This window comes from Berghia stephanieae, chromosome 3 (genome assembly GCF_034508935.2).
Source record: "Berghia stephanieae isolate SIO BIC M18660-M18661 chromosome 3, UCSD_Bste_1.3, whole genome shotgun sequence".
Classification (NCBI taxonomy): Eukaryota; Metazoa; Mollusca; class Gastropoda; order Nudibranchia; family Aeolidiidae; genus Berghia; species Berghia stephanieae.
Window position 1 is genome coordinate 52570139 of NC_088362.1, and position 13704 is coordinate 52583842.

General features: G+C 33.4%; 1 protein-coding gene across 7 annotated transcripts in view; it reads right to left on the reverse strand.

Moving 5' to 3' along the window:
- Positions 1 to 13704, reverse strand: part of LOC144967978 (suppressor of lurcher protein 1-like) — a 292853-nt gene that overhangs the window by 26651 nt on the left and 252498 nt on the right. For 5 of the 7 annotated variants that reach the window (XM_078905814.1, XM_078905816.1, XM_078905815.1 and 2 more), the window contains 4 exons: positions 12486 to 12666; positions 11435 to 11646; positions 8221 to 8440; positions 800 to 1050 (listed from right to left, as the gene is read on the reverse strand). In XM_078905814.1, the coding sequence (XP_078761940.1) occupies positions 800 to 1050; positions 8221 to 8440; positions 11435 to 11646; positions 12486 to 12666 (864 nt within the window). The remainder of the gene's footprint in view (positions 1 to 799; positions 1051 to 8220; positions 8441 to 11434; positions 11647 to 12485; positions 12667 to 13704) is intronic. The other 2 variants (XM_078905820.1, XM_078905818.1) reach the window with 1 other exon arrangement.

The following is a 13704-nucleotide window of genomic DNA, read 5'->3' on the forward strand; positions in this document are numbered from 1 at the left end:
GTAGTAGCTGGATCTGCTAGACCTGGCGGCAAGTACTTTACGAAAGACTATCGTCCTATCCAAGGGGTAGCAAGCAATAGCTCTATCCGTTTAAAGCTATAGACACCGGTATACACCGGCTCCATGGGCCTAATTTAATGGTCCTAAAGACAACTTATTTTTAACCATGTTAAATCATAGCTTTATATCCCCCCCCCCTTTCCCCCAATTACGTCACGAGTTAACGAGTACCTAAAGAAAATGAGAAGTATTCATGGAACACTCGATGAGAACAATAAATGTATTTGGTACTACCTCCATGCACTCCTTAAGACAATTCGCTGTTTGCCCGTTAAAAAAAAAAATAGGCAGTGATATGTTTTGTGTGGCAGGAAATAAGTGGTCTTGTTGTATGGCACTCGCCTGCGGTCGGAAGGTCCTAGGTCCGAGTCCTCCTATGAGCGGCGCATAGTTGAGTCCTTGCTTTAAAAAAACTCTCTTTACTCACATTCTCTCCCCGTACTCATGTGTAAAATGAGTACCTGGCAGTTAATAGCGTTGTCTTAGTCGCAAAAAATGTATTTTCGCCCTACAGGCCTCACGTGTCGTCCTACATGTTAATTGTTGCTGTTGGCTAGGGACCCCTTGTAAACAGCTTTTAGCACGTTACGTAGACATTTTGCTATCTATATAAAATGTCTTTTATATAACAAGAAAGGATTTTGTCACCAAAAAAAATCAATGGCATAATCAACACAATAATATTATGAAAACTCTAAAGTCAGACAAAAACCAAATAACTGGTACTTTCCATACTTACCGAGTTTGACAAACCTGTCGCTAAATTCATATCTAAGGTTGAAACCACGTCGTTCAAATTGGAAATCGGCGTTGCTTTGGTAGGAATGCTCATCAAAATCAAGTCGATCTTCTCCAGTAGTGAATACCAATCTCATGGATTCCCTGCTCGAGTAAATGACAGTTGACCGGTTGTAGCTGCCGCAGAACTTGCCAATTTTTTGGTCATGCTTTTTGGTTCCGTCGTATATCGTCAAATAATCAAAAGGGCAGCTGTGAAGATACAAAGTTATCATAGAAAGTTAAGCATGATATATTGTGTCTTTCAGTTTTTAAATCATTTTACCGTTAATTTTCATCTCTCTATAGGTACAGTTTTTCCCCTTCAAAACGTTAAGCATCATTTTTACTTTTATGTTTAGATTACAATACATGTTTGGTTATTCATTTACAGTCCTTCATATTTTCCTAATGTTTCTTATAGTATCGTATCATTTGAGAGGTAATTGGTTTTAACCTTCTTTAAATTCTCTGTGTAACTTTCATGCATAGATTACACTTTTTCAAAGTTATATAAACAACATAAACTGTTGATTTCATTAGTTTTTTAATCATATAGCTCTTTAAAAGTAGACGTCTAGTCAATATTTATCATGACAAATAAGCTGTATGTTTAAACTATCTATCTATATTTAAATCAAATATTCTTCTTATTTTAAGTTATGGACGATACGACAATCATTCTTGAACCATTCACAACAAAAAAGATATTTTGAGGTGCTGATTGTTTATATCATATTTCTTTCACTGTTTTCGATTTTCTAAAGAAGTTGGATAATCAAGCAAATAATTACTGGATAGATGGTAGTGGGAATAGCAAACATATAATTCTACTGTGTAAATCCACATAACTTCAACGAACGTCATGGTAAGAGAACAAATTTAATGATAATAATAAATATGAAAATTAAATTTGATTTGGCCATTCCTGAAAAGTCAATTATTGTATATTATTGTATAATTCAATATTTGATATTTTTTGAATAATTTGTTTAGATGGAAGTATTACATTTCGCGTGATAATGATAGTTTTAGGAAATTGCCAACAAGTGTAATAAATCTGATACGTTAATTGATTATTCCCATAAACATCAGCAACACATTTGAATCGACTGCAAAATTAATTGTCTATTCTTTTTAAGTCGCAAGAGGAAAGCTTTTGTGACAAGACGAGTTGGGGGATTTCTGAGAAGTGCCATATGAAAATGTGATGATTGTTGAAAGGGCTTTTAATTTTTTAATTGAGCTGCTATATAGCGCAATATTCACTTGATGTGCTCAAAGTGCTTTACAAGGGATCCCTGGCCAACAGCAACATTTAACATTTAGGACGGGACATGACGCCTGCTAGGCGATGTTACACATTTTTCGAACAGAGATAACACTGTAAACAGCCAGGTACCCATTTTACACCTGAGTACGGTTAGAGACTGCGAGTAAAGGGCCTTCTCCAAGGACTCAACAATGCCCCAAGCGAGGCTCGAACCCAGGACGGTTCCGATCTAAAAGCGAGTGTCATACCACTAGACCAAATAGTCGCTTTTAGATATCATTTCTTCAACAACTTGTAAACCTAGTCAACAATTAGAATTAATTCCTTGTGTTATATTATATGGTGCCATTTTAGTCAAGTGAATGTTGTTTATTTATTTATCTATTTATTTATTTATCTGTGTATTAATTCATCTATTTTTATTTACTTATTTTATACTTACCAATCTATTTATCTACTTTATTTCTTATTTGCTTTGGTCCATAATTGATTTTACCTGTTTTGATTTGTTAACTGGAAATTATATGTTAATCTTTGTTTTATATTGTCAATTGCCGCCTAAAAATAAATCTTTGAATTGAATCGAATTGAACTTTCTTTTTATGATTGTATTGTGGTATTAAACTATACCAGAGCTTTCTCCATTCCAACAAAAAGAAAGTTGGGTTAATATTGGGTATTATACAAACAAATTTGAAGTGTCCCACGTTGCATTTATAATAAAATGACGACAATTCATATTGGACTGTTTCAATTTTCTTTAAAACATAACTATGACTATGACATCTATTTTAAAGAACTCAATACATATAAGAATACCTCACTTTTAAAACAATCAAATCTTATAGAATTTTTTTAAAATTATGATATATAACCAAAGAATTTGTAAAACAACATGAATTGGATATTATTAAAGTGCCTAGTATCTTACCCATCTAGGCATTCAAAACATTTATTCCTTCATGAACAATACACCAAATAGAAAGCATGCAAGTTTGTGATATTATCTTATAAATCCTATTTGATATATCCAAAAAATGATGCCAGAATAACATAACTCATGCAGGTTATGTCGCATTGTCAACAACTTAATTAGTATAAAATAAAGAAATAACATTTCATTGCCAGTAACAAGAATTATATCAATTAAATTATAACGACGACAATTATATATAAAAAATTTATCTAATTCACAAAATGGACCAATATATTGGCATAATCATATCTACTTTCGATATCTTCTACTTTCAATTAAAAAAGATACACCAACCTTATCCTATCGTAGTCTCCTATTTCCATTTTTAAAAAGGCTATGAATGTCAGTTTGATCAAGTTTTAAACATGCTGACTTCAGACAAGTTATTTTTGTTTCACATCATGTGTTTACAAAAGAAAAAAAAATCAGGGTTTTCTAGAAATCTTTTTGAGAAATAAGCGAATATAACACATATCTATTAAATATAAACTAAAATCAATAACGATTTTTCTATTCCTTAGAGCCATAACCGACGTAAATAATAATAATAATGATAATAATAATAATAATGATAATAATAATAATAATAATAATAATAATAATAATAATAATAATAATAATAATAATAATAATAATAATAATAATAATAATAATAAGAAGAAGAAGAAGAAGAAGAAGAAGAAGAAGAAGAAGAAGAAGAATAACAATAATAATGGTGATAATATAATAATAATAATATAATAATAATAATAATAATAATAATAATAATAATAATAATAATAATAATAATAATAATAATAATAATAATAATAATAAACAATGAATATAATAATAACGATGTCAACATGCAAGATATGATATACGTTGAGAACAGTTCGAAAAGGATGTCACAAATAGTAAATTTCGTTGTAAATATGTATTACTATCAAAGATAATAATATATCTATGAGATCAATTCTGGACATTTACTTATAGCAAAGAGTTTGTCGAAACACACACACAAAAAAAATAATTTAAATAATTATTCAATTTAATCGTATACTATCTATCTCATTTTATAAGTTATAGATTATTAATCAACGTCAGTAAACTTTTTGCATTGAAGCTTAAATATTATTAAGCTACTGTTTTAACGGAAAAGGGAAAAAATATGGTTTTAAGGAGGGAAATCAGAAAAGGAATTTTAAATAAAAGGGAAAGAAAAAATATAGAACTATAGCGAAAGTCAGGAACAAATATCAAGTTCTATGTTTCTAGAATGATTGTCATAGAATGATCTATCTACCAATCAAAGCTATAGCAATCATATGATGTAAAATTGAAGACTAAAAAGCAGTTCAAACAAAAGCAGAACGTCGAATCAATAATTGGATTAAGTAAGAAATGAATAGAAATCTATTGGAGATTACAACATAGACAAAACATATCAACAATAATAAGTAAAGCTATCATCACGAATAGGCACAACACAGCCATTCAATTTGAAAGCGTTGTCTAACCTAGCCATAGTCACGTCTATATATTATAGGCTTCAATAGTCGTGACGTCACTTCCCTCGAAATGACGCATAGTAACTTAGTAGCTGGATCTAAACTATCGGAACAATGGCGGACACCCGTATGAAATACTTCTCCGACGAGCATAAAAGTGTATCCAGAGGGGGAAAAAACATTTTAAATCTGATCATGTTTTGACTTTTATACATTTTGATCACATGGCATGTGAAAAAGTTCTAGTCAGCAATAAGAATAAACAAGAACAGATTTTCTTTGTTTAGAACCAAGCTGCTCGTTGCTGGGCGGACGTGACATCAGACTATTGAATCCTATTGTGATACTAAGCTGCGAAATGTTGTGGACTGTGCGGCAGTTAACTAGTTAAACATTTTGTTTCCAATCTACTCAATTCTTTTCTCTTTATCTGGATATTTTTAAAGACATTTCCTATACGTCAAAAAGTAATAAACAAAAATGAATATAACATCTTCAAAAAAAAAAAGATGTAAATTCCATACACGGAACATTTCGGGCTCAAAACCCTTCTTCAGCCAACAAAAAACATTTCAGTGTTGTTAGCTGAAGAAGGGTTTTGAGCCCTAAACGTTCCGTGTTTAGTATTTTGTTCTTTTTACTTTTTGTTGAAGCAGTTATATTCAATTTTGTTCATTCCTTTTTGACGTATAGGAAATGTCTTTAAAAAACCAACACATCTAGATAAGGAGAAACAATTGAGTAGATTGGAAACAACTCTTTGACTAGTTAACTGCTTCACTCTGGAAAAAAATTAATTCAAAACTTATTTAAAATCTTGGACAGAAAACTCGTCCTTCAAATATCTATCGATTTAAATGACCCTCATCTTTGCAAAACCTTTCAAACCTGGGACTTTAAGGAAGACTTCGCGAAGTCCCATGTTTCAGAGTTTTTGCTAAGATAAGGGTCAATTAAATCAATCGATATTTGAAGGACGAGTTTTCTGGCCAAATTTTTAAATACGAGTTGTTTTGTTTTTTCCAGAGTACGCAGTTAATAGGTTAAAAGCATGCAGCTAATATATCTTACATTGTAATTAATCTTATCTTATATTTTAAAAAGCTAACTGGGATAGTAATCCTTTCAATGCCTTATACATGACATGATATTGAAATCATCTTAAAACATCAGATGTGTTTGTTGTTTATGACAAATATTAATTACATTCGTATCTTAATGAATCCAATTCTTTGTCGATTAATTTCGTAAATGATTTTACTTTTACGAAATTATTCTAATATATTGTGTTTAAGAAACCATCGTCAGTTTTCTTGGTCTTTTGAACTTTATATATTTTGTTTTCCACGAATTAATTAAGATTGAACATAGAACGCAGTGTTTTGCGCTCGTTGAATTTAAAGACGTCATGAGTAATTTGAAGACTACTGGGAAAAAGCTAGTTTTAATCCTTTTTGTTTCCTTTGTTTTTGTCTGTTTTTGTTTTTTTTGTTTGTTTTTTTTGTTGTTTTTTTTTAAGATTTTGGTTTTGTTTCAGAAGAAATGATGCTCTTCGACGTATTTTTCCCTTTCGAGCAACAACGTTGGGATGCTGATGTCAAATAAACATTGTTGATAGTTTAAGACAGCTCGCTGTTAATCCCAATTTATTTGTTTGTTATCGACACATAAAAGCCGATTCAAAGAAATTATAAGAGAGAACGCGGGATTAGTTTTCTTGCCGTAGATGGTTTATAAGGTAGAAGGATGAAGAAGATTAGGTTGCAATACATGCAAAAATAACGATTCAAGATTTGTAGAAATACGGATTACAGGGCTCATTTGTGTACATTCACGTAAATGTTTGTGTTTATATATGCGTTGTCTGTGTAAAGTTAGGGCTGAGTAAAATCATGCAAATAAAACAACGACAGTGTTTTCAATTGTAAACCACTTGTTGAGAGAGAGAGAGAGAGAAAGAGAGAGAGAGAGAGAGAGAGAAAGAGAGAGAGAGAGAGAGCAGTAAGATAGACAGATTAATGAGAGATGAAAAGTCGTGCAAGGAGAAATAAAGAAAGAAAGAGAGAGAGAGAGAGAGAGAGAGAGAGGGAGAGAGAGAGAGAGAGAGAGAGAGAGAGAGAGAGAGATATGAAGAAAGAAAGAGAGAGAGAGAGAAAGAAAGAGAGAGAGAGAGAGAGAGAGAGAAGATAATAAAAAGAGGAAGAGAGAGAGCCTTTTATTCATAGAGATGACAGGACTGACAACATCAAGCGTGCCTCTAAAATCTACTTCCGCTTGCTAATGACGCATTCAAAGATAGAAAACAATTGCAAAGCCAGGAGGAAGCCGTTACCTAAATTTACGACATTCCGCTAATCAGTGAGAGTCCGGAATCTCCGAGTGGTTGCAAAAATAGGGGAGGCAGGAGTGTGCTTTTTTTTTTCTTCTACTCTTTACATTTCATTTGCGTTACGCGCAATTAATTAAACAATTATTACAACCATTTCTCTTAAGGCATTACCGTTTTCGTTTTTTATTTGCTTTTTTCCCCTTTATTATTTCAAATTAAATTTTGACTTTTCGTCATACATCAAATTTTTTTTTTTTGGTTTGTGTTTTTACTTTTTCTAGTCTGAATTGAGTATTTTCAGACCCAAGAGTCCATGCAACCGGAAACAGTTAAGTGCTCATCAAAATGGTATTTCATTGAATTCTACAAGACAAGCTTTCCATCGAATTCTCCTGGCTTTGCTATACTTACATAATCAACCAAACGCAGTTCCTGGAGTGTTTTGTTTAACCATCAAGTCATAAGTCAATGTGAAAGTCTGCCGTTTCGTGTCGCTGTGTTGTATTCGATTTTATGAAGTCTTCGCGTTATCAATTTTACGAGACAATGATTAGAATAATCGTTTAAAATAGAATTCGCTTCTCAATAATGTTACGTTTTAAAAGATGATATTATCAATACCGGAGTGGAAAGCCAGTGTCATTATGTAAATTGCTATTCGTCGTTTTTGGTTTTCGAATTCTATAAGTTTGTAGAAGAATACAAAAGAAGGGTAATAATCGTAATTTCGAAATACACAGACAACCAATGATTTAAGTGTCCGATTTCGGCTTTGATGACCAATCGACTTCATCAACAAGAATACTTTGTCGTATAAATTTTAAATCCGAGCTTCTTTCATTAGCGCAACTCCAAAATGATTTTTTTTATTTGCTGTTTATAGCTAATATGATTTGCCTTGAAATTAAGAACGATTTAGACATCCATTAAAATTTTGAGATGGTATTCCAATTGTGACAGCAAGAGAAAGAGGACTGGTTAAATAAGCTTGCCTACTCGGGGTTTGTTAGTATAAAAATAGTACAAAATTGGATGGTAATTGCAGCGGTACATTTTCGCAAGTAAGGTTAAAACAATAGAAAGAGAAAAAATAAAAATGGGCGCAAAATATAATAATCCTAAAACAAAGAAAATATTGTTCGGAAAGTGATACCAAGCACCGAAAATCAAAACAAATCGATAATTGGAAGATAATGTTGGGAGGCGGGTGGTGAAAAAAATCGTATTTTTAACAAGGGTGGTAGATTAGTAACAGCGAAGTTAGTAGGGTAAGGAGATTAGTGTTCACCGTCACCATCCATTGATTTGGACTTACTATTCACCACCGTAAAACAGCGAAAAGTCTTCGAATGTAAGTTTAATCCTTTGGCCTGGCTTTCCTTGTAAATTGTAGGTGCAGAATATATTATCTGGATAAACGCCTGGGTATGTGGGAGACTTAAGGTTTCCAATGGATTTGTCTTTACTCTTGAAGATGTAATCACAGTAGTCTGGCGAGGCCGTGGGCATGCCATGGTCAACTGAAACAGAAGAGGCTGCAGACACTTTGGGCTATCGACACCGATCTCAGCCGGCGGAGGGGAATTGGAAAAGGGACACATTCAAACTAGATGTAATCTCAGGGCCGGCTGGTCCATTTAGTGGTATCTGAAGGCAGCTGTACTAATATTGGTATGATCAGGATAACATTTATTTTTCAAACGAATAAATAGTTTAGTTTTTAATTTTGTAAATTAATATATATCTAGGGGGGAATTTTAAATAGCTTGAATTTCAAGTCCTCATCTTTTTTAAAAGGATACCATTGACAAAATGCACAAACCGACCCTGGGTGAGTACAAACACTAAATTATAACAATTGAAATCAATTATAGAAGTTTATATATTGATAAAATATCTAGACTATCATGTACGTAGAAGATAATTCATGTGCTGTGTACTTTGCGAGTGACGACATTAAAAAGTTATACCTATCGTTGGAAAGAGAGAGAGAGATAGAGAGAGAGAGAGAGTGTGTGATTGTGTGTGTGTGTGTGTGTGTGTGTGTGAGAGAGAGAGAGAGAGAGAAGTGAATTGATTAAAAATTGATAAAGAAAATTTAAAGAAATGCCTTACATTGTGAAGCCAACTGATTAAATAGTATAAATATTAACAAGAAAAAAAATATAGTCAAATCAATTCATGTTAAAGCAAAGTAGACTGGAAAATAAACCAAATTTACATTGAAAAACCAGTATCCAACAATAGTAAAATCAGTAAAGAATTAAAAAGAAGAAGGGATGTCTTAGGTTCGATCCCCAGTTGAGGAAGATTGATAGTTTGGGATGGGTTTTTACACCCTTTTTTCAAATCGTAAATATTAAGAATTTGTGTTCAAATAAAACAAAGTTTGAGTCCAGCTGAAGTTAATTCATCGTTAGACTACATAATAAGTAGATACTCTTATTCTTATAAGTAAGTGTTAGAGTTTTCTTTGCAGCACATCACATACATCCTCTTCCCAGCACAACCAAATGACATCATAATCCTAGAGTGTGACCGGTCTCTTCTGAATGGTTTCAAGTGTGGAGTTAAAACTCTTAAGACCGCTTTAAAATTTCAGTTTGTAATTTATATAATTCTTACAGCTTGCATGTCGTTCAAAATGAATAAGAATTCTATAAATTATTGAATGATTTGTATATGTATATGTTACTTCAGTCGATCCCAATGATGAGCGTTATACTGAAGGTGTCCAGTAATCTCCGAAACACAAAGCTGTAATTCTACCGTCTAAGAGTCGTAAGAATATATTTAAAATATATACTAGTTACTAGATTGAATGGACAATCTTCTTTACCTCTTTTTCTTAGTGCTTTTTAAAAATTCATACTGCTCTTTATTACAACACAGATTCGGTGAGATCGGTCACATTTGTAAATATAAGCGGATATTGCTAACGTGAAAATAAATTAAAATATGTTGTCATGTTTCATCATCATCCATCGTGGCTTGTACTCTTGAGCATGTTGCCGGTCAGCTGTCTCCTCGTATCACGATCCTCTGCGGGGCGCATGCAGTCTGCAATGCTTTTAAAAATTACTTTTGGCCATTCATAGTTTATTTAAATATGTTATTCTCTGTCTTCCTCTAGCTCTCTTTCCAACTCGTTACCAACATTTTTATTCCGTCTCTCCTCCACATAAGTCCCAGAAACCGTAACTGTCTCTTTCTGATGGCATCTATCAATATTCTTCCTTTTCTCACCTTCGCCAACACTTCCTCGTTCGTATACTTGTCTATCCATGATAACTTCAATATCTTCTTTACATCCACATCTCCAATGCCTCTAACCACCTAGTGCATTATTTGTCAAGCGTCCACTTTTCACAACCGTATAAAAGTGTACTTATAACATATGTTTCCACTACTTTCATTCTGGTCTTCAACGTTAGGTTGTTGTTTTGACACAACTGGACGCATGTTTGCTATTGCTATTCTTGTTTCATATCCACTATTTCACGTGCATGATGGGTAATGATAGTGCCTACATATTTAAATTTCTTTACTTGTTTGATGGGCTCTCCTTTACTTGACAAATGAAACGTCGCGTTGTTGTGGTTCTTTGAGATTACCATGCATTCGGTTTTTTTAACATTTAGTTTCAGGCCCATCTCTTAACTTGTGCTCACCAGTATATCTAAATTGTTCTAAAATCGTCATGTTTAGATCGTGAAAATATAGATAGACAGGTCCCTGTGGTCGCGCACATTAAATACCTTCCAGGCAAGGTTCAGCGAAAGCAGTACTGTCCTGTTGATAGAATAGAATCCATCCACACTGCAAAATTAATTCAATGTACAGACCTGCCTACTTGAAAAATTCTTAATATCGTATTCTTTAGGTGATAAAAATTGCAGTCTATATTGTTAAACTTAAAAATGAATAATTTGCTCTCAAAATAACACATTAAATTCCTTAAAATTATCTGATATCGCATCAACTTTCATTTTCAATACGTTTTAATGATTTAGAGATTATTCATGAAGTTCTAAAATTGGACCCAAAATTTCGTAATTCAACGATATTTTCTTATAGTAGGCAGGTCTGAATGTATACCATCTTAAGCGACTTTTTCCCATGTTATTTTTTGCTTCCACAAATTGTGACCCATCTTTGTGTCTAACCAAAATGTGGAAATCGCATTTTGCTGATACAAGGTATATCTAGTTTGGATGTATTCATTTGACGTCGGGTGCAAGATTGGACTTATTTCTATTAAACTTTGGAGGCCATAAAATAACAATAAGACATATATTCAAATATATTGGAGCCACATTGTAAATAGGACATTAAGTATTAACTTCTAAAATTAAACATGGACACAATACATTGTATCATTCAGATTGTACAAGTTATTATCCGATTTTATCTAGTGTATGACATAATACTATTTAAAGTTGTGTTTTTTTTTCATGTCATTGACACTTAAAAGATTATGATACCATAATATGTGAAGCAAAATAATCAAAAAAAAAAAGTACACCTACTTTCAACGAATTCGTAAGTGCCCCTGAATCCATTGTTGCTCTTCTCGTTGTTGGAGTAGAACCAGATAACAAGGATGTGCTTCGTGGACAACAGCAGGGCCGGCAAACTCTCTGTGCCCTCGCCACAAAACGGTCCAGTTAATGGAGCCCCCAGTAGATCATCCGACTCCTTCTTCAACTGGGAGTAGATGTTGATGAAATCGTTGGTACATCTAGAGATGAAACATGAATTGGGACCAATCAAGATGTTGTTATGTTTTAGTAATGTTGATGTTGAAAATTAAATTAAATTTATAGTAGATAGTTTGTGTATACGATTTTGTGTACTTAGAATGCCCATGCAACAATTTGATCTTTTCTTTTGTTTGTTTTGATTATTACATATTTATATTTGCAAAAAAGCAAAACAAAATAACAACAGGACATTTAAAGGCTTTTGACCTATGTAACGATTAATTATGATTATGATGATTATGATATGAAACAACTTTAAAGTATAGGTTTTATTGAGTAGAATAATATATATCGTCATTATCACTTTGATACATATTGTCGTACCCGACTCACTCCGACAGTAACACGTTTCAAGGTTTAATTTTATTTCCGGTTAGGCTTTCACCTTTAAAATCGGCGAAGTGACCGAGTGGTTCAGGCATTGACTCAGAAGGTCCCGGGTTCGAGCCCCGCTTCAGGCACTTTCGTTTCTTTTCCTTGGGCAAGATTATTAACCCCCTATTTGCTCACTTGGACAACATGGGCGATTCCTGTTGACATCAGACATCTTGTTTGATGAATTATCTATATTCCTTCGTGGAATGTTTAGGCGACGTGGCGGAAGGGCATATTTTTTTTTAATTTCGCCATTAAATCATAACATTTGATTGCAACATGTATGAAAGAGAAATGATGATAAATGGAATCAACAAAATAAGATGGTAGTAGAAATAGTAATAATTGTGGCAAAAAGTTCATTATGTTCAATAAACTTGAATCAAGTCACATAATTATGAAATGACAGTAATCAAGATTAATGTATTCTATAGCTACTTACGACGGCCTCCTCCCTTGCAGATTAAAATCGGTGAACTCTATTTTGACCCTCTCAACGCCTTTTCGACCTATGAACTTGAACTTGCAGCTGACCCCGTTGGGATAACGGCTTGGATACCCAGGGGACTGGAACTCTCCTTTCTTACTTCCGGATTGGTAGCTTGAGAACACCTTGTCACAGCCTGGGGACGATATTACATGGTCTGGGGTCACTCCAAGAGTTACATTTTTTGAGACTTTATTTTATTATTGGCGAATGAGCACGCACAAGGGAAGAGATAGAGAGAGAGAGAGAGAGAGAGAGAGAGAGAGAGAGAGAGAGAGATAGAGATAGAGAGGGAGGGGGGGGGGGGAAAGAGAGATAGAGAGATATGAAGGGAAGGAGGGAGAGAGAGATAAAGGAGAGATGTGAGGCGATAGGAGGAATAAGTGAATTTTTGTACGCGTTTCTTTTGTGTACTTTTTGTGTGAAAGAGAGAGAGAGAGAGGAATGAGATATACGAAGCGAGAGAGAGAGAGAGAGAGAGAGAGAGAGAGAGAGTGAGTGAGTGGGGGGGGGGGGGCGTGGGTGGTGAGACGATGGTAAAAACATACATTTTTGTACGTGTTCCTTTTGTTTGTCTTTGTGAAAGAATGCGAGAGAGATAAGGAGAGAGAGAGAGAGAGAGAGAGAGAGAGAGAGAGAGGGAGAGAGAGAGATAGAGAGAGAAAGAGAGAGAGAGGGATATATATATATATATACACACACACACACATATATATATATATATATATATATATATATATATATATATATATATATATATATATATATATATAAATTGTAAATTGCTGCCCGTTCAATGAACGTCGATCAACTCAAAAGTTATGTTTCAAGTGTTGAATTACAAAGTTGAACTCAATTTCTATTGTCTTAATAATATCGTAGAACTCCACCGAGCTGTTTAATTGAACACGGAGAGATATTTTCTGTATGTATTATCTTATATATTTTGCTCCCTCATCGTAGAATCTACAAGGAAAATGGTTTATATAAAATTTAAGTAATTGTTTGTATTCAAATTAATGAGAAGAACCACTACCTAGTATCGATTCAATGCAAGTAATCCCATCTCATTGTTATACTCGCTTACAATAATGAGGGATATGAAAAGATGGATAGATAGAAATAAATGAATAAAGAAATAAAGAAAGAAAGATAGATAGATGGATGGGTAGAT